At 40.2% G+C, this 21,170-nt stretch overlaps 1 protein-coding gene and 1 long non-coding RNA gene across 3 annotated transcripts; one reads left to right on the top strand and one right to left on the bottom strand.

Annotated features, from left to right (window-relative positions):
• Positions 1 to 1,321: 1,321 nt before the first annotated feature.
• On the bottom strand, positions 1,322 to 19,665 carry LOC143366072 (actin-binding Rho-activating protein). 2 transcript variants are annotated; one of them, XM_076806841.1, is made up of 4 exons: positions 19,511 to 19,665; positions 3,297 to 3,427; positions 2,174 to 2,423; positions 1,322 to 1,738 (listed from the first exon to the last, which is right to left on the bottom strand). In XM_076806841.1, exons 1-4 carry the CDS (start codon positions 19,541 to 19,543, stop codon positions 1,631 to 1,633), a joined length of 522 nt encoding a protein of 173 aa, XP_076662956.1. In that variant the 5' UTR covers positions 19,544 to 19,665; the 3' UTR covers positions 1,322 to 1,630. The 2 variants fall into 2 exon arrangements, with proteins under 2 accessions (XP_076662956.1, XP_076662957.1); XM_076806842.1 differs by lacking the exon at positions 19,511 to 19,665 and adding an exon at positions 4,815 to 5,027.
• On the top strand, positions 10,346 to 11,272 carry LOC143366492 (uncharacterized). The gene is made up of 2 exons (XR_013084745.1): positions 10,346 to 10,461; positions 10,546 to 11,272. It is a non-coding gene; the product is annotated as an uncharacterized LOC143366492 (long non-coding RNA).
• Positions 19,666 to 21,170: the final 1,505 nt, after the last annotated feature.

The following is a 21,170-nucleotide window of genomic DNA, read 5'->3' as shown; positions in this document are numbered from 1 at the left end:
AAGCCGCAACCCGTTTAACGCCATCACCCTCAGTTTTTGAGAAAATCGATTTTGAAGAAAAACTGCAAATTTTCAACTTTGAGCATTTTTTGTGTCGAAACGGTAATAGTTATTCGACTGTTCGTTGCGTCAAATTATTCTATGAACCCTCCCGAATACAACGATGTAAGTTATTATTGCATTGTGAACATTTAAATATGTTTAAACAACGATCAAAGGGAAAGTGACACCCGAAATGCACTCATTTTTGAAGATATTTTTTAATTTATTTCCAAAACTAAGGGTCTAGGAGGAAATCTGACTATTCCACGAGATGCAGCAGACATTTTTCCATGGGAAAGCATCAACAGAAGTGGTAAGTCTCGTTTTGTTTTCAATACAGAATATAAACCAGGATACCTCGTCTGTGGTGATAGGTATATCCTACACCTCGTCTGTGATAGGTGTGACTGATTAAATTGATTTTAATGTATATCGAGTTACTTTTGGTATGCGTGGTACCACACCGTGGAATAGATCTTACATCCAATGTAAATTTTTGTCACACAATCACAATTACCATTCCAGTGTCGCATGCAACGTTATCAATTCAGAGTGGAATTCGAATGGAATCCGACTAGCGGTTAGAATTCAAACTAAATATGGTGAAAGTACTTACCATGCATTCGCTGTATTCACTTTTGAAAATGCCTTTGGAATGAGAATTGATTCTGTTCTTGGGGTTTCCGGGGATGTGAGATATTTTTCTTTTTAGAGACCACCTATACTCCTTGTAGACTCAGCTGCACTGTTGCCTAATTAGTAGAATTTTAATAACAAACTCGCGGTTTCGGTTTCATATTGATTATTTTGTGACTTCAAAAAGAAATAGAGAATTGGAGTGTATTGCCGAGAATCGGGGACAAAGGATTTAGGGCGGCAAATTTGGGGAGTGGCAAATTTTGGGGAGCGGCAAATTTCGGGAGGGGCAAATTTTGCGGAGTAGCCAATTTTTCAGGACGGCAAATTTGGGGGAGTGACAAATTTGGGGACCGGTAAAACGAGGGTGCGACAGATATTGAGCGAAAGAAACTGGAAAAGGTTTAAACGCAGAGGCTTGAAACAACTTTAAAAGTAATTCACTTTCTTTTTTCATGTAGCGAATTAGCAATTACTGAGATGTGAGTTGCCATATTGAATTAATTTCGAAATTGTATCGACTCTTTTAAACTAAAATATTTGATGATATTTCGCGGAAAGGGTAGACGCTTGTTAGCCTAGGGGCGCCAAATCTTCAAACCCGCCCCTGTCCGGGGACGAATGGTCAGCTTACAAGTAAAGATTTTATAAAAACTCTTTTATTTCTAACATCCTATACAATATCACATTTTACGTATACTTTCCCTTATTTCCATCTACATCACTACATTCTTCAACTCACGTCCATTCTTGTTTCACTCACAGACACGTTCCCAAGTTTAATTAAAATTTACACACTATACAATGGTCGTTCGCGTTGCTTCTACAGTCGTGTGACGAATAAATACAGAATAACAAGGTGGATGGTGCTCTTTTTACAGAGCCGACGCAACGCATAGACAATCACTTATTGTTAGAAAATGGAACGAACGATATCGAGGGGGGGTGGTTGTTAACTAATCGGCGTTTCCTTTGCTATCTCCTTAAGTCGTTGGTTCAAAGTCTCGCGGATTTCCTTGATGGGTTTCAGCAGGTAGATTGGTACGTTATCATCCCTCCTCTGCAACAAATTAATAACGATTAACGAAACAGTAACTCATCAAAATTAATCTCCGTCATTTCGAAAAGTATACGACTGAGAAAAATGGCACGAGAGTAGAAATTTAGGAGGGTCCTCGTTCGATTTGAAAATATCTCCCTATTACCTCATTCATATTTCAAAACTACTTTAACAGAATTTCTATGCACTTAATTGGACGATTAATCAATAGCTACACGAAAGCCACAGTCATTCCCATCCGGTGACTCAAACATTCTCGTATCATGAATCATTCAGAGTAACTCTAGAACCCACTAATAAAGTAATTATACATTTCTTCGTGGAATGTCGTTGCTTACTGAATCAGTTAATTTGCTAAACGACCGTAACGATCAAAGAAAATTCGCTGAAAATGTAAAAAGCGTGAGCTGCACAGTGGAATGATTGAATGTTTACCTGGAAAAGGCATTCCCCTTCGAAGTCAACGTACTTCTGCTTCCTGGCTCTGAGCAGCAGGCCCACGCATTTGTCGTTGATATGGGTGTAAATGTTGAAGAGATCGCCGAACGTGATCGCGATGATCTCAGGGTGGTCCCGGCACGGTGTTCCCTCCTGGTAGATGATTTCACAAAGCTCGACCACCTCCTTGAGAATGTGCGCCTTGGCTTTGCGACCGCGAATGTCCGTCAGAGAGCCAGCTACTGGTCTGAGATCGACAAATGTATCATTAACTCCATTATTAATTTCATTTCTCCTCAATGCACCTGCTCTTTCACTCTCATTCTCCACTTCTTTCAATTTTTCTCGAATCTGTGTTCTAATTAGCGCAGAAGGAGACTCGCTTGTTTCAAACAATTATTGTTAACCCTCGTCAGACGGCACAATTTTACAACGTTAACAGACGGCAGAGGCGCAATTGCACCCTCGCATATTTAATATGAATATTCCCACTGTCGGTATAATCTGTACGATAAATTGATAACATTTAGACTCAACGAAAATCAATAAAAAAATTTCCCAAATTTTCTTTTACAATGTAAATTATCTACATTCTTTACTTTCTTTTATAATAAAATAACATTATCATTAAACAAAAATCGGTTTCTTTTTTTCTTGCGTTATCTTCATACAAAATATATAGGGGCGCCATTGTGCCTATGCCGCTGTTATGAATGCAACCCTCGACTCGACCCCCTAGCTCGGAAGGGGGTTGAGATATTTTTCTGAAATTTGGTCTATATAATCTAGACGAAAAATTTAGAGATGTCACGAAACTCGAGCCCTCCCCGGGTTCTCGAAAAAAAGTTATCGCAATTTAAAAACGCAAAAGTTACAATTGTACCTGTGCCGTCTGACGAGGGTTAAGCCGGGAGTCCACCTGAAAGCTAGGCTAAGCTACGCTTATTTCTTAAAACTAAGCACAGCGTAACGTAGCTTACCTTAGCTTTCAAGTGGTTGCCCGGCTTAAAAATGATTCACAGCGAGAATATAAAACACACGAACAGCTACGTTAGAAGCCCACCGAGCGTTTACCAATTTAGAAATATTTAATTGAGTTTTCAGTTCGATCGATGCTCACCTGCCATACTCGTCCTTGGAGAATTTCCGCTTCTCGAGGTTCAGCCCGGACGTGAATGGATTTTTGCCCTGCATGTCTTTGTGCGTGTTCGCTTTCTGGTTGAACATCGCCACTTTGTCGCTCAACGATTCCTGAAACACGGAGGAACGTGCGACTCAATTAAGCGCAGTTCGAAAGCAACTGTCATCCGCGCTGCGACATCTGCACAGCATTCATTGCGGCGCAATAATGTTGAATTATCGAAACTTAAGTTAGCCAATTGAAAACACTTTTCGCTACGCTATTAAAACCTAAGCGAGAATGCTCGTCCGCAAAAGCAGCGTCTGGTGGTCGAGGAAACACTGCTTTCGCATTGTCAGAGTGACCGTCGGGGCTTCTAATCCTCTAGCCTGCCTGTGCCATCGAGAAATCTACTTGGAGGGCTTGGAAATTCTCAGAAGCAAGTAGAGAACGCACTGTGACCATTTTTCACCTGCTCTTTCAAAAGAGGGAAGTGGTGGAAGCTATTATTGTAGATTCTGTAGCTTTCCGCGCCGATATAGTTCGCCCGAATATTTTCGTCCCTAGACTTGGAGTTTAAGCGCCATTCACAAGACGTTAGTGTCACAGTGAGCCTAATCAGCGAGGAATGTTGGAGAACAGCCAGCCTGGACCATTTAACCGGCTCTGACCATAAAAGACAGCTCGATGGCACACTGACAAATTTCCAACGCCATTGCTGCTGCTACATTCACACGATCACCGCGTGATCCTTTCGCCAGCGTTTCTTTTCAGACTTGATAAGGGCGATGGAACGATAACGCGTGAATTCTGAGAGCTGACTTATCGGTGCTTTAAGACTGCGCGCGGTTCGGAACGATAAAGTATTACGAAGTTCCCTGTCGCAGTATTTGCTGTCTTGGATAAATGTTTCTGTTGATTGCATTGCAGGTGATTCGATAACTACCTGGCTAAATGAAGCGACCAATATATTAGAAACTAATAGCACTGGGAAAACTAGTTTTCTATTCATTAGGAAATGCTGTAATTATTTTGAATAAATCCAACAGCGCTTAATACAGAATTCTTTTTAAGGGAAAGTCGTATTCTCAAATTAAAAAAAATTAGAATCCCAAATAAAACAAAGAACAGGTAAAAATTTTATAGAAACAACACCGGGGTGACCGAGTTATAAATTTGGAAGCGGGCAGCTAAGGGTAAAAGTGTTAAAGTGTGGCATTTCGTGTGACTTAACGAAAGCATTAGTGTCGCGCAATATATCACTTTACTGGAAAAGCACGGAGCAATAGAATCGGATAAATAAACAATTAAGAGCACGGTGTAGCAGCCTTTATAATAACAGGTACACGTGCCAGAAGGCATCTTCAGTGGCACTTCAGTGGTATAAGTATATTTAAGTCAGCCGAGCGAGTCAAGTTCATTGTCAAGCCTCAAACGAGAAGCCACCCAACACGTTTCCGTACATAGACGGCCGAGTCCAAGCGGAACGTTAACGAGCCACGATCGAGGAGTACTCACCAGCATCGCCGAAGACATTGTTGCACGGCAAGGATTGTTTAAAAGGCGGGGCAGAAGTGTACGAGGACGGCTAAACTAGTAATACTGCTGGATAGGAAGGAAAGCGAGGGAAGTCGTTGCTAGCTTCTCGATTGCTAGCGCTTATCGCGGTGTTAAGTGTCCTGATAATATCTTGCCGACTCCCGCTTGGTGAATACGTCGCCGCGACGCCGTCCGCTCTTTTTATAAGATGGGAGGGACGTCAAAAATCTCCCACCAAGAATTTCCGGACGTTCGGCCCGCCACCGGCCGAAATATTTCCCGCTTTTACGAGCCAATTCCTCGCGGACTAGCCGCTTTTGATTGGCTGCCAGCGAGCGAGCCCGTGCACAGGAAACGATGAATTCCTCCGGCTCTAGCCCCGTTGCATCGCCCACCGTCTCGCGAGTTCATTCATGAATCTTACAGGGTACACCTTCGGACTAGGGCTGCGACTGTTCGCCGAATTCTTCTTGCGTCCTAGGGCTCGGGCAGACGGAAATGATTTGTGATTTGGATGCTCCGGTGCCCGAGTGTTCCAATATTCGTCGGACGCGGTTCGGATGCTTGGGAATTCGAATATTTATCGAAATATTTTAGTATTTCAGTAGGCGAGCTTTAATTATGTTCTTATGCTCGTGTACCTAGACCCTTTCAAATTATAATAATAATAATAGTATTAATAATAATACTATTATTATTATTATTATAATAATATTATATACTAATATTGTATAACATTAATAATAATAATAGTATTAATAATAATACTATTATATAATAATATTATATAATAATAATAGTAATAATAATAATACTATTATTATTATAATAATATTATTTATATAATATTATTATTATTAATACTATTATTATTATTAATATTATATAATATTAGTATATAATATTATTATAATAATAATAATAGTATTATTATATAATATAATGTTAATAATAATATTAATATTAATATAAAGATAAACGGGCAAAGCCAATAAAAATGTGTGGAACTTTATTATTGTAAATCTATAAACAAGATGTAACGTGAAATTTGTTGAAAGAAAATTGCAGCCCACGCGCAACAGGTACCGCACCGATTTCGAAGCGAATTTTCTAGAAAAGGAAGTGTCGCACGATAGAAATTCACTCTACTAATTTAACTCGTTCTCGGAAGAAGACTCACTCGCCATGTTAATGTAATGGTTTATTAATAACGAATACCGTATCGCGCAAGAATTCAGGAGACCGGCAGAATCGTGGAAAATCGATTGAAAATTCCACGTGTTCGTAGAATGCCGAGTTTCAAAGAAGCCCGTAATATCCATCTAGCAGAGAAAATATGCAAAGGCGCGATCGGACCTTCCTTCGAACCGATACGAGCGGATCTTCTCCTCGCATTCCTGGCTAATTTTAAGTATCATCGCGTCGGTGGAATTCCAGTCAGTTGCACATGGCCATATTACGAACCGTTTCAGCTACTCAATGAGCTTCGCTTATTTCTTTCCAAATGAATGGCACAGGAACTATATTTAACATCCTCGATGCGTATGCAGCAGTACCGAATCCTTCGCGATGGTATTCAGAAAAATACCGAAGCCACTTTTGCAAGTGCTAACTCAACGGGTTCCTTCTTTAACAATTTCACGCGTGGGAGTTAATTTAAATGGAGGACAAAGTAAAGTAACTAATCGTGGATCTCTTAATTATATGGGTGATTTAAAAACAATTTGTAAGTTTGATACTAAATCCAAACATGTATTATCTACTCTTCTACCGCTTTCCCCAAAAGCTTATAGGTACTTTTATTATTAGGGTTTATACAAAAACCGACTTATGAAAAAACCGGTCTTCGAATTCCACTATTCCCAAAATATCGGTTAATCCGGTTTTCGAATTTTCACAAAAAATATATAATTAAAATGGTAAATAAATATTTGTACTTGTTTTAAAAATGTTCAGTTTCCTTAATATTTATGGAATTTAAAAATATAACAAAATAAAATATACTCTATCTCTACATAACCAAATAATTAAAAAGAATTCAATTAACTAAAATCCGTGCTATTTTTTAGTTCATTTAATATTGATGGATCTACAAAAATATAACACAATAAAATAGACTGCGTACAAAACCAAATGAAAGAAAAACTAAAAATAACTAAAATCCGCACAAAATATAAATCTTTTACAGTGCTACCAAATTATAAATCTTTATTCCGTTTAGTATCTTTCGTCAGAAAATATGAACCCATGAAGATTAGCTTTACAGTAAACTATTACCTACTACAATATGCTTGTGTCCGAGGCGATTTCAAGTAAAAATGTTAACGTTTTTAATTAAATAATTAATTCATTTCTGCATACTAATTCTAGTATATAAAACCGGTTTTTTAAATTTAAAAACCGATTTTCGAACTTTACAAATTTATAAATATAAACCAGCTTTCAAACCCGGTTTTTAAAAACCGACAAACCCTATTTTGTATTATCTTAATTTTCTATATCTACCAATTTTTCCGCCCCCTAGATCAGACCCCTGCCTTCATTCCCTCCCCCTTTCCTGCCCGTCAAATACTAAATTCGTAACGTAACAGAAAGTCCTGAAACAGTTCGACAAACCTACAGACAAGTCTTCAGCTTCCCAAAGCCTTCCCTAAATTTGCAAGTCCTCATAATTCTCCCACCGCAGAATTCACTTCGCAGTGAACTGACAAGATCTCTTAAAAAGGTCTTCCATGATAATTATAGCGACTGTTGCTACGCTTCGACTATTTTCGAGGGCGTCCGTCGCCCATCCCCGAAGCCTACGCCCCCCCTGACATTGCGCTTTCCGCTCCAATTATTCCGGAACGGCGGGCGTTCCCGAAATTGGCCCGGTGCACGTGACGTTCGCATGACAATTTAGGAAATCCTCGCGGCGGCCAGGCTGCCAAAATGACACCGGAACGAGCGCGGGTGCTCGTCTAACGAGGGTATCGCGGCGTCGTCCTCTGATCTCCCGAATTAACTTCCGACAGGGAACGGTTTGTCACTGACAGGATGGCGATATACGAGCTGGATCGAACAGGGTAGCGCGCTGGGGCGCGCGTAAATCAAGGGGCAAGTCGTTCCTCCGAGCTTCCAAGCGAAACTTTCGGCCGATAGCATCTCGAATACCAAGGAGCGCCGATATCTCGACCTTGGAAAGAGTTTGGAATTCCTTCATCCTTGGCCAGCGTCAAACGCCATCTTCTTAACGGCACTGGTTATTTTCGAGAAGTTAAATTAGATTCGCCTCTTCTCTGACTTCGAAACGAACGATATGTATGTAGGTATTCCATTGATCTCTTTCGGATCTTACTATTTTATGATGCTCTGTTCAGTGGCGCACTCAGGATTTAATCCTGGGGGGGAGCAGAGTTGAACGGATAAAAATATTTTTAATACGAAACGAATAAAATTCATTAGATGATTATAAAAATTGATTTAACCCTCGGTTGTCACACTGGATCAAAATGACCTAGGGTAAACGCACCAATAAATGAACACGTAAGGCTAACGAATGAACACTATTATAAAATTATGTTTGCAGCGCGATTGATTCCTCGTGCTGCAAAAATTGTTTGGATATGGAGCAATAAATTAAAAGAAGTCTCTAATTAATTCGTTGCTTATTTTAATAACATATTTTACTAATTTTAATAAAAAAAAATGTCCATTCACTGGTACGTGTCCATTTACTGGTACATCCACCCTACAATTTGACTTTGAGGTATAATATCTTTGAGGCATCATTGAAAATGGTACTACATGGTTATACTAACTTTACTACTCGGCTTCACCCGAAATTTAGATTTTGATTTTAGAAAAAAAATTTTTTTTGTGAAAATAGTCACATTCATCTGGATTAGTCAGACATAATGAGCTGAGGCACATTTCGTGATCACAGAGTTTATCGTTCGAAAGTTTTTAGGCGATAGACAGACACACAAACATATAGAAGCTTTCTGCTTTATATATTAAAATGTTAGTTTTCAACGATGAATATAGGTATATATATATATATATATATATAGAATTTATATATATATGAATTCTCGCTAAAATTCTCAGATAAAGTTTCATATATATATATAGTCATATATACATCAGCTGCTGTTTAAAAACTATCTGTTAAATTAAGTTGCTAAAATTCTCAGATAAAGTATCATATATATATCGCTAAAATTCTCAGATAAAGTTTCATATATACATATCACTAAAATTCTCAGATAAAGTTTCATATATATATCGCTAAAATTCTCAGATAAAGTTTCATATATATATATATATATATATCACTAAAATTCTCAGATACAGTTTCATATACATATGATAGTTAACAGATAGTTTTTAAACAGCAGCTGATGGAAAATGGGCCTGGATCGAATTGACCCAGTGTGACAGCTACGTTCGAAAAAAAATAGAGGTGACAACTGAGGGTTAAATAATAAATCCCAGCTTTCCTTTCTTTATACAAAGCTCTTGAATCACTGCAGTCGCGGTTACATTAATCTCTCACCCCCTGGGTGTGCCACTGGTTCTCTTTAACTTCAATAAATAATTGAAGTTAAATTAATCGATGTTCTCCGCATTTATACATGCACGCATTTCTCCACCGCTGTTTATTATTCACCTGCGAGACAGAGTCCAAGAGTGGACACATAATTTCTTAAACCCGATAGCTTCGAATACGAAAATAAAGCTACCCTCGGATCTTCTAATCCAACGTACGTCGACAGGAACAATAATTTCACGTTCGTCGATCCCGAAACCCGTCCAAGCAGCCGAGCGCGGCTCGGAGCTCCCGGGAGCGGCTTCTCCAACAACCTGTGGCGGCAGACGGACCTAGGCGAAATGAATCACGGTTCGAAATTACTCGAATCGCGTCCCACGTTATCGCGGAGCCCCGTCGAAGGTGCCTGATGAGTTTCTGACGCGCGTCGAGTAAATTTACCCAGAAGCGCGTCCTTCGATGAGCCGGCCGTCGTGGAATCCGCGTTTACTATTATAGCCGAGGGCAGTGGCGGACGGTGACGTAGCCGTTCATTGACGAGCCGCTCCGACGGGCGCAAAAATGGATCTGATTCCGCGTTTCCGGCCGCGAGATTCACCCAGCCGTGTCAGGGATGCTGCCTTTTACGGTTTCGCGGGCAGATTCGGCAATCGCGAGCCTCTGGGATCGCGCTCGTGACGCCACGCTAAAAGAAGAATGGGCAACGGCTCCGCCGAAAAACGTCTGCGTGCGTCGACGCCGCGGCTGGTGCGAGGTGTTTGTTTATTTACGCCGATGGAACAACCACTTGAGCCTTCGTCAGTGGTTGAGTTGGAGCAGCGTGGTTTTAGGGCGGAGAGCAAACTACCAGTTGCCCAGGGACTCTGTGTATTATTTTTTAGGTCCACGTGACTTGGATAGCTCGAGGACTTTGCTAAGTGAATGGACGTAAACACTTGTTCAGGGTCTGCTTTATATTTTCGAAGTATGTGTTCATTCCTCAAGATGACACACGCTTTGGATTCCATCCCTTTAGTAGGTATTTATCGCTTATCGTTGCTTCTATGATCGGTGGTGTCTCTGGCTGTAGGCAGGTTCGAGCTGAGGATCGATTATGTAAGCGTCAGAGATAAATGTTTACCAAGTATATACGGAAAAATTGTTGCGCGGCGCTTACTATGAAGTGGAATTTATTTCAAGCTGCCCAAGGAATTTGTTATCAAAATACGAGCCGCGTCGGCATAGTAAAAATATCTAGCGCTACGTCAGAGAATCTTTGGCCGGCGAGCGGGGGAACGCGTGTGTACGTACTTCGGACTCATTCGTCACGGTTAAATTCCGGAGAATTAGGCGAATGCCTGCAGAAGCTTACCGGTGCTCTAATAGAAACGCGAATGAGTGGGTTTTCATTGAGACTTTAAATGAATCTCATTGCCACAGACGCCGATCTCTATGCACACACACGAATGCTCATTTCGTTTCCACAACGCGAATATTGTAAGAAACTTCTTATTAACAAGTGCTTTTCACATCTTTACATTCGCAGGAAATTTCCTCTGCACTCAATTTCTCCCAAATATTGTAGCAGATATTTCACTAGCCAGTTTATAATGTTACATACAATGAAAATATTCTTTAAAGTACGAGCTTTCAAGTGTATATTACGATTTTTGTTTAACTAAATTACTTATAGGTAAACAAAATCCATGAAGAACCCTTTAAAACCTGGGCGGTAGAGAGTGTTTGACTTATGGCGGACACTTTCACTTAAACCCGCTCGAGCTACGTTTGCGTGCACGAAAGAACGGCTGGTGGGATACTGGATGCATCCACTTACGTCTGAAAGGCTTACCTCTAACGACGCTGTGTATTAAAAACCAAGCAAATGTTTGTCAGTACTTTTAGAGTAAAGAAAAGTATAATTTTATCCAAACACTATATTCTTTTTGTTCCCCATAATTTTCATACCACACGCGCGTAAAATTTGTAATAATTCTGTTACGTATTACTGGGTGTCCCAGAACGTTTGCAACCTGGACTTTTCCCTTAAATCCGCCATTGTTCTTGACAGGAAAAAATTAATTTTCCAATCCAAGTCAGGGCTACGAGTCAAAATGACAGCCCCCCCAGTTGTCCAGCCTTACCACAAGGTTTCTAAAATTAATATTAAGGAATTCGGACCCGAGGCACGGTTTCATCCGAGTTTATCGTGGACGACCTTCTCGGTGGCAATGCCCCGAGCATTCTTCTCGTTCCCCTTGTCGGTAAAAAATTGAAGGGGAAATAAAAAGTGACACGGATATATGCAACGAGGGAGCGAAGAATGCCGCGAGTGAAGCTAACGTAACGCGGGGTATCAGGGTCCGAGCACGTGCAAGATATAAATAATTCCAGAAGCCACGGGCTCGAGCTCGTGCGACGCTTCGTTTCGTCTGAATGAAGCTGACACGCGGCCTTGCGAGCGCCCAAGTGACAGGAATAAGTTTCGCGACAGCAATTAGAGAAATTAACGTGCCGAAGCTGCACGAGAGATGGCTTTGATCGGCTTCGACGTTCCAACGCCTAAAGTATCGCGGTTGCGTTAAGCAGAAACTTATCCAATGGTACGTGATGATTAAATGTGGGCTACTTATTTAATTGTCACTGAAAAGAAATCACGCGAGTGCAGGGAATAGGAAAACTCTGGTTGAAGTAATAAAAGGTTCGAATCTACTTGGTCGGGGTTCGATTTTACTTGAAAGTATATCAATTAAATTACTAAATTTGACCACCCCCACTTTAGGGAATAAACTAAGTTTTGCAAAGTCTAGGAATCCGCTTACCCTCCAGAAATCGGATTCTAGACTTTCAAATTTTCAGTTCTAGCCAAAGCTCGTCTAAGTTCGAGTCTAATTAAAAGTAGGTATCGCTTTTCTTTTTCTTTCTGGTCAGTTTCGAACCTATTCACAATATACTTCATCCCCTCTCTGGTGATTAGCCTGCTAATTGAGAAGGGCGAGTTAATTCGTACATTCGAAAATTTGTCTGTATTGGATAAAATGCGTTAACTTATTGCGGAAATTGAACAATTTCGCTCATAGAAAAGAAGTAAATGATGCATTGCATTTTCTGGGAATGAAATGAGTAAGTGAACCTGTTAGCATTTTTAATACGGTGGCGATATTTCTGGTTAGGAAATCCAGGTGGTTTTATATTAATGTTATTGTTGCATAATTCCATGGTAGGCAAAAGAGGACTTTATGCTTGCAAAGCACTGATAATTGTGTAAGTTAAGAGTCTTAAATAACACTGCTGCAAAATTTCATATACATTTTCAGAGTTTTTCTTTAGAGTTTTCTTTAAAGCTCGTACTTTCAAGAATATTTTCATTGTATGTGACATTATAAACTTCCCAGCGAAATATCTGCTACAAGTTTTACTTGAAACAATGTAATAAATAACACTCGTGTGAAAAGTTACAGAGGGATATAGTCAGTCACACGGTAGAGCGTGTCTGACCACGTACGTTCCTCATTCTACTTACTCTCTTATACTTCCCCTGAGTCTTTTAGAACTGTACTCATAACCACCTTAACTTTGCGAGCTAAATGCCGTACAACCTAAATTCTATCAATAATAATACTACTCGAGTTTTACAAACTCGTGGAACTCTTTAGATTCGCTAAAATACTGAAGCTCCTGCACCTAACCGATCAATAATAATGAACTGCATTGTAACTTTGTGAGAATCTGCAAATCTTCAGTAAATCTGGGCCAAAATCGCGCGAACTCCCGCATGCACGGATCAACCGGTTCGCCCGACCTAAAATTAGGTCGCAGAGCGAACCTCTGCGCGAGAAATATGAAATTGTAATCGCGGTGGAAGAGGAACTGAAACCGCTTGCTTTTATTAGCCTCTAATTAAAGTACAAAGGCGGGCTTCCCTTCGATGTCTAGCAATTTCTCGGGCAATCGCGAACTGCGCAGCGATTCGACAGTCGCTGGCACGCACCGCGGGCTTCCGAAGTAATTAGGCGAGCCCGCGTCAGCGGAATTACATAATCGCGGCGAATTCGAGTCATAAAATTTGCTAGATGACACCTAGCTGGGATTTAGAGCGTCTTCCTGCTGGCGATGCCCTCAGCAACTCGAGTGGCGAAATTTCTGCGGCGTCGCGACGGAATTTCTTCGCGACACGCGCGAGCAAGAACACGTATTATAAATAAATCCTAGATAGCAACCGTTGTTGGGCAGAGGAAAAAAGAACGTCTAGCATTCGACCTGCGAGAGGGAATTCTGGCTTCCAGAGTTAATGCTAGTTTTTATGATTGAAATAATTTTTCTTATATCGGGTGTCCTTTAATAGCGAAAACGTAGGTCGAAAGTGTACGAGGGAATAAATATTTCTGCATGAATATTAAGATATTGAGAACATCGACGCATTAAGATTTGTAGAGGGCACAAGCGTTTAATTATATTTTCTCTATACGAAGTTCATTGCGAAATAATATCTCTGTGTTGAAAATTGTGACGTGAATGATTGCGTAGTCGATTTGATTGAAAAGAACGAGACGAAATTGTGGAATCAGCTTTTCTTTATGTAAGATATTGATCTTTAAGAAATTCACCTAAAAAAATTAATGTAGCGTAATAATTAAAATTAAGTTAGCAACAAAGTTTCATATATATAGATTTTGATTTCCAAGAGATTCGCCTAAGAAAATTAATTAAGCCTAATAATTACAATTAAGTGAGCCCATTTGCTAACTTAATTTTCTGAGTGGACTGAGTAGCATTTTCGGAGGAGCTCTATAGCTTGAAAATAGTGCAAAAGAATTGTTAATGTCCCGGAGCAAATAACTTCTGTGTTATATCGCGCCCCAAGAGCGCACCGCGCGCTCTTTATTTGCTCGCGAAGCGACGAATGTCCCTTCTCATTCGATCGCGACAGAGATTCGACTTTTCTTACCCAATGAAAAGGGGAAATTATGTGCTCCATCTGGACGAGGGCGAGCACTGGCGCCCGACCAAGGTCACGGCTAAAGAAATTACGACCTTTCGGTCGAGCGATGACCCTTTTCTGTGCTCATGCTTGAAATATCTTCTATGGAGTTGACCTCCGCACGAGAACCAAGATCTGCACGCATGTATATACGAGTGGCACGAATAGCAGAAACATCATCCATCAAATTGCTAATAAGCTGGACGCATCTATACAGCTTGTCCAAAAATGCTGCATCCAGGGTAGATGTCCCGATTACCGTGCCCTGCCCCTATTACCGTGCCTTTATGCTTAAAGAAGCCGTGCAAAAAAAACTCGCATAAATAAATAAGGAAAGAAATTTGTTTAATTAAGTTAAACTATTAATGTATATGTTACAAACGAGAAGGTTGCATTTTTCAAACAATTTAAGCATAGTAAAAAAAATTTAAAAAATGCATATGAAGAGTTCGATAGATTTACCTAAATCCTTCCCGGAAACGGTAAGGAACACGTACTTTACAGAAGTGAATAAATTGATAATTATCATGATTTGCACTTATGTAAAGTGTTTATTATATCATAAAAGGTTCGAATTTTAGGAAAAATAGCAAAATTTTCGTATTTTTAAAGTCTATTCGGTAATAGGGACAGGAATTTAACGCTTCTCCCTATTACCGTGCCTCTCGAAGCCCACTGGCTCCCTCTGTAACTGCTAAACCTAACCTTACTTTTGTTTCTCGGAACGGGTGAACAGAAATTTATATTTCCATATTTTGCTTTTGTAATGAAAAGGTCATATTAAAATTACATAAAAACACCTCTCGTAGAGCAAAAAAATTTTTGAACAGTTCAAAGTTCATAGACATAACCTAACCGCGGGAACGCAATTCAAAAAAGGGCACGGTAACTGGGACAAAAACATGGCTTTTTATTTCAATTAAAAAAATATGAAAAATTAACATTTTCTACCCGAAAAAATGCCTGAATAAACAGTAAAGTTCAAAACGCCAATATAAATTTTCACCAAGCAAAATTAAAGTAAGAGAAGTCGGTAATTAGTTCCTTCGCGAGCAAGTCGGCGTCAAAGCACTGTAATTGGGACATCTACCCCATATTCATATTGTATCGATTTAAATGATTATATCTACATATTTTCTCGCCCAGGGGCGGATCTGTACATAGGCTAAGAAGGCTGCCAATTTTCAGCAAAAGAAATTGAAGATGGTAACGAAATGTTTTTGCCTGAAACTTTCATTTCTTCCATCGACAATAATAGATTTCCGTTTTAAAATAAAATGTCTATCTATTTTCCCTAACACCGAAATTGAAGGGTGATCTTTAAACACAGAGGCTTGGGGCAGCTTTAGAAACAATTCTAATATATAAGTTGTCACATGGAATTAATTTTAAAATCGTCTCGACGCTTTTAAATTAAAAGATTTGATGATTGTTGCGTCCCTTGTTGACTCTACGTCGCGGAACGTGACAATATTTCACAGAAAGGGTGCAGACGGTTAGCCTGGGGGCGCCAATTTTCAGCAAAAGAAATTGAACATGCTAATGAAATGTTTTTGCCTGAAACTTATAATTCTTCCATAGACAATAATAGATTTCCGTTTTAAAATAAAATGTCTATCTATTTTCCCTAACACCGAAATTGAGGGGTGATCTTTAAACACAGAGGCTTGGGGCAGCTTTAGAAACAATTCTAAAATATATATAACTTATAAGTTGTCATATGGAATTAATTTTAAAATTGTCTCAACGCTTTTAAATTAAAAGATTTGATGATTGTTACGTCCCTTGTTGACTCTACGTCGCGGAACGTGACAATATTTCACAGAAAGGGTGCAGACGGTTAGCCTGGGGGCGCCAATTTTCAGCAAAAGAAATTGAACATGCTAATGAAATGTTTTTGCCTGAAACTTATAATTCTTCCATAGACAATAATAGATTTCCGTTTTAAAATAAAATGTCTATCTATTTTCCTTAACACCGAAATTGAGGGGTGATCTTTAAACACAGAGGCTTGGGGCAGCTTTAGAAACAATTCTAAAATATATATAACTTATAAGTTGTCATATGGAATTAATTTTAAAATTGTCTCAACGCTTTTAAATTAAAAGATTTGATGATTGTTACGTCCCTTGTTGACTCTACGTCGCCTATATTACTCTCAGCATTATAATTCCCTACAACGCATCCAACATTCCTGACACTTCCACTTTCATAGACTAGGCTACCTATTCAACGATTTCTTCGCGGATGAATTGCACAATTCAATATTCTTCCTGGCTCCCTTGTAAGCAGAACTGTAACCAATTTTACCCACACAAAGGACCGACAAACATACCCTGTCAACCGGGGACGAGAAGAATTATAGACGTGACGGAGCGACGACTACGCCTGAAAGCGTCTCCTGTTTCGACGCGAGTGGCTCGTGTCCAGGTGAGAGGGAACGTTGCACGCGAATTCCGCGCCGTGACTAACGCAACCGGCACTGCCAAAACGCTTCCCCTCTCTCCAAGCTCTTTGTCACGATGAAAATCTTCGGATCCCGATGGACAAGTATCGCGCGGCGTGTCGTTGACACTGCCTGGCGTGGCGACGCTGCCCGCGGATTCCACCTGCTCACCTTTTTCCTGGCGTTCGCGAAACGAGAGAGCTCTAGCCGCGTTCCGCGATGCTCCTGAACGCCGAAGCTCACGCGCGTCTCACGTGCCCGCGGGACGCGACCTGGACAGCTGCCCCTAGCTGCCCAACGAAGTCTCGCTTCTCAACGAGACGCACTTAAACGTATGCGGGGGCGGTCGTGATTGCAGTAGCGAAATCAAATTTTGGCAAAAGATTCGATGAGCTGGAGATTTTTTATGATTTTTTATGATCAAAAATAAGATCGAGGTATTATTGATTATTATAAAATTCTTCGGCAAATGACCTACCTACCGAATAAACGGCGACTCGCATTCCGCATTTCTTAACGGATCAAAAATTCTTTTCCCACCCCCACCTTCTTTCGAAATACTTCCTGAATGACGCTGGTGCTTTTGTTACGCCACTCTGTCGTCAAGAGTCGAGTCTCCTACTCAACGCTAGTGCTCGACCTATTTTTCTCAAACCACTCAAGGATTATAGGCGCTACATGTTATCGATGAATAGTTAAATGCTAACCACTTCAATGGCACCCTTTATTATGAAAGTGGCCTAAGGCATTTCTTTTCACTTCGGGATATTCAGACTTCCACGTTCCTCTAATCGATGTAATACAAAATAACAGGTGAATCCCATTTTTTACATTTCTTTCCTTAAACCATTTTCATAATCACCCCGGCTACTAAATCACAGAACTGGGAATTTTTAAAAAGAAAAACAAAAGTCGCGTTTAGCACGAATCCATCTGTTTCATATCAACCAGTGATCCAGAAGTCTCCCGGCTGTCTCGAGCGCCTCGCGGTTCCTCGAAAGCAAGGGAGAAGAGCGAGAAGAGGTGGCAAACAAGCGCGCAAATGGTCCGCGGTGCGTGGCTTCGCTTCCTGCGGCGGGTGGACGACCAAAATACCGAGGACGCGTCCAACGCCCGAATCCGTGGAAATAACAGATGAACCGCGGACAGACCGCGAGGAAGACGAACGTCCGTCGAGCAGACACGGAAATTGCTGGGGCGACCGGCTATTTCGGGGCCGCGGGTTGCTATTTTCGCGTCATCAGCGTCAGAGCGGTGGTTTCCACGGAGCGACTAATCGGCGAAAATCGCGCTGCGACGAACGCGGGGGCGTCCCGCGGATATCCGTCCCGCGGGATAAACAAACACGGGGTTCCTGGTGAAACGGAAGTGTGGGTCGCGCGGGATGCGGGCCAGCGAACCGATCATCGGGTCCGTCAAACTCCTGCGAAGGCGTGCTTCCCCCTCGTTTCGCGGAAAGTGTACGATAGAGGTGGGTGAAAAATCGGGGTTGTTGGATTGATGGAATTCTAGCGCAGGGTGGGTGCCGTGTGGGTCGCGAAGAATTTTCTACGCGAGATTAGAGCGGTGCTTCCGAAACTCTGGGACGTAAACTTTTTTTCTGGGTGGTTATTTTTATAGTTGACGATTCTTAGCACTTATTTATTTTAATATGGTCACGTTGCCATGTTCTATACTCGTAGACACTATTTTTTGCCGACGTGGTGCATACATGGCGTTGCTTTAAATTATCAATTATTTACGTCGCATTATTTGAAATTCAAGAGTCAGTAAACAAGTGGCTATTCGAAGCGACAAACTTTATCGTCAAGGAAATGTGTGGTGATAAATCAACCCTCATTATGGTGGTGGTTCAATCCACCCAGTAATCGTTCTGTTTTGTAGCACCTCGGATTATTATCCAAACCTGAAGAATCTTTAGTACGTTTCATTATGAGTGTTCTGTTTTGAAAGACTGGAGAGATAAAAGATTGAGAGATTTCATTGCCAACTTGTCAGAGGGCGAATGAAAGGGGGAAGTTTTATGGAGCGTTTGAATTGAAAGAACTTTGAAGTCCGCTGAAATTCGACTCATACTCGGAGCACCTTCGAGCTCAGACATGTTGGCCCAAAATGTTTTACGAATTTTATATAGAAACTGTTTCTTTAGGATGTCGAGTTGAAGAGTCGACTTTTCAATCCTACGATCGCTTCATCGACGTCTAACCATGTACCTCAATTTCGAATCCCTGCACTCTAGAGGCTACAGTGCTATCTAATCTAATTTCTGACTTTTCGTTGGATACAGCTTCCCACGAAGAGAAAGCACAAAAGTAGCCGACCAATGCAACGCTGTCGTGGATTTCACCACGTCCCATGCGTCATACGCAACGCAGACGGGCACAGTCACTGAACAATTGCTCGTCCAGCCAGCGAGGAAACAATTAATGAAGCATTCGAAGGCAATCGGATGTTCCTAACTGAGAAATCTACAGAGTGTACCACAAAAATTAATTCAGATCTTGTCGACGGACGCTGTTTATACATACTTGTTGCAGTTAGGAATTTTTAGTCAGGCGTTGGAAAAGGCAATGGAAAGATGAAGCTAAAGAACAGATGCATAATGAAATTGGAGGCGAAGGGTGGTGAAGCTGGCAAATTTATTTGAGAAACTCCCGACTGCGCGTCAATAGATTAGCGAACGGCATTTTGAGTGCCGTGAAGGTGAGAGGAAACTTTGAAGACACCAATTGACTGACCTCTTCCTCGGGATCGGTGTGACTGCTATCCATCTTAACTCCGCAAGTAGAACGAGTCAATAACAGGCAACAGGAGACGAAACAGCGAAATTGGACTACGCGAATTTTCTTTACGGACTTTTATAATGAACACTGAGCTCGCTCGCGGTGACTTTGCGATGAACTGCGTGATGCTATTTTCGGTGGAGCAGGCACGTGGCTTCGACGACATGTTGCTAGGAAACTTCAAGTTGGTTGCGCGGCAGGTTTGTTCGAAGGTCTCACCAGAGGGGTTAATTGTCAAAATGGACGTGACGAGATGATGAAATACGTAGAATGTAGAGAGACGAAATTACTTGGACATTAAATTATAGTTTACGTAGGCTAATTCTCTCAAAGATTTTCATTAATTGGCTTGTTAAGGGGGAACAACACCTTGAAGCCCGGAAAAAGTGCAATTTTTTTTAATTTTTTGTTGGATATCCGTACTTCGTAGGAAATTCATTGATATGGGGTTTAAATGTGTATGTAGTGGACAGTATTTCAGAATTTTTGTGTGACAAAATATACAGTTTTAATCAAGTTATAGAGATCGCCGTAGAGCGCGGCGCGTTGAACACGATCTGATGGTTTCCCACTTTATTCACGTCACGTTCATCTGAGAAAAAAAGGAAGCATTTTTTTAATCTATATTAATATAATTACAGTTAAGCGTGCGGAAATTAAAAATAAATTATTTTTACTATTTTTTCCACCCCAAAATATATAGATTTTTTCCTTAAACTGACTCGAATTTTAGAACTTTTCCCTTTAAGGTCCGCCATTTCTCCAAAAATTATTGTAATTAAATTTCCACACGCTTAACTGTAACTATATTAAATTATTCTTTACTTTTTAGGGCATTTTTATTTTTTTTATGTCGGTTTTAATTTTTTTTTTTAAATATTTTGTATTTTTTGTCTTTTTAGTTTTATATATATATATATATAATATATATATATATATATATATATATATATATATATATTAACGCAACATGCTTAGGAAATGTGCATGTACATACATAACTTAATAACAATTAGGTGACAATAGTCTTTACCTGTTTCGAATAAAATGAAAATCATCAAAATCGGTCCATATGCTGAGGAGTTATTATTGGAAATTAGTTATTAAATAAATGAGCCTTTTATATTTTATATTTTAGTTTTATTTAACGCCTAGGAAAGAATGTCTTTCTATGACGGTACACCGAACAGAAGTGAGCTCTGCTCTAACAACGGACTGTTTTATCACCGTTGCCAGATATTGACACAAAAAAACGCTCTACAGACGTATCATTATCTTTTACTATATTCAGGTTTCCCTGAATGTTGAATCACTTTTGCCTTTTAATAATTACAGTAATCCAACAGTTACTGCAGTGACAAACATACAAAAAAATACATAGGGGTCGAATCTATAACCTCCTCCTTTATCAAGTCGGTTAAAACAAACAAAAAATCGAACAAATCGAAAAACTGGTAACTTTTTTGTCCGCTAGTGTAAAACAGCCCCGATGCATTAGGTACTTCCGAAATCTGTAGCATCTGCTCCTATAAACTCTATCGCAAAAGCAAACGTACAGAAAAAAAAATAAAAAATAAAAAATAAATATAAAATAAATTAAATCATCAACCGTTTC

This window comes from Andrena cerasifolii, chromosome 2 (assembly GCF_050908995.1).
Source record: "Andrena cerasifolii isolate SP2316 chromosome 2, iyAndCera1_principal, whole genome shotgun sequence".
In the NCBI taxonomy this organism is placed as follows: domain Eukaryota; kingdom Metazoa; phylum Arthropoda; class Insecta; order Hymenoptera; family Andrenidae; genus Andrena; species Andrena cerasifolii.
Note: the sequence above shows the minus strand (reverse complement) of the source record. Positions and strands in the feature narration are given on the sequence as shown.

What these genes read in the sequence shown, in the direction of transcription:
- LOC143366072 (XM_076806841.1), bottom strand. Translation starts at nt 19,543, where the DNA reads ATGGATAGCAGTCACACCGATCCCGAGGAAGAG. An exon ending in ACACCGATCCCGAGGAAGAG is followed by an intron (nt 3,428 to 19,510) that starts GTCAGTCAATTG and finishes TCCGTGTTTCAG; the next exon opens with GAATCGTTGAGCGACAAAGT. An exon ending in AAGGGGAATGCCTTTTCCAG is followed by an intron (nt 1,739 to 2,173) that starts GTAAACATTCAA and finishes AATTTGTTGCAG; the next exon opens with AGGAGGGATGATAACGTACC.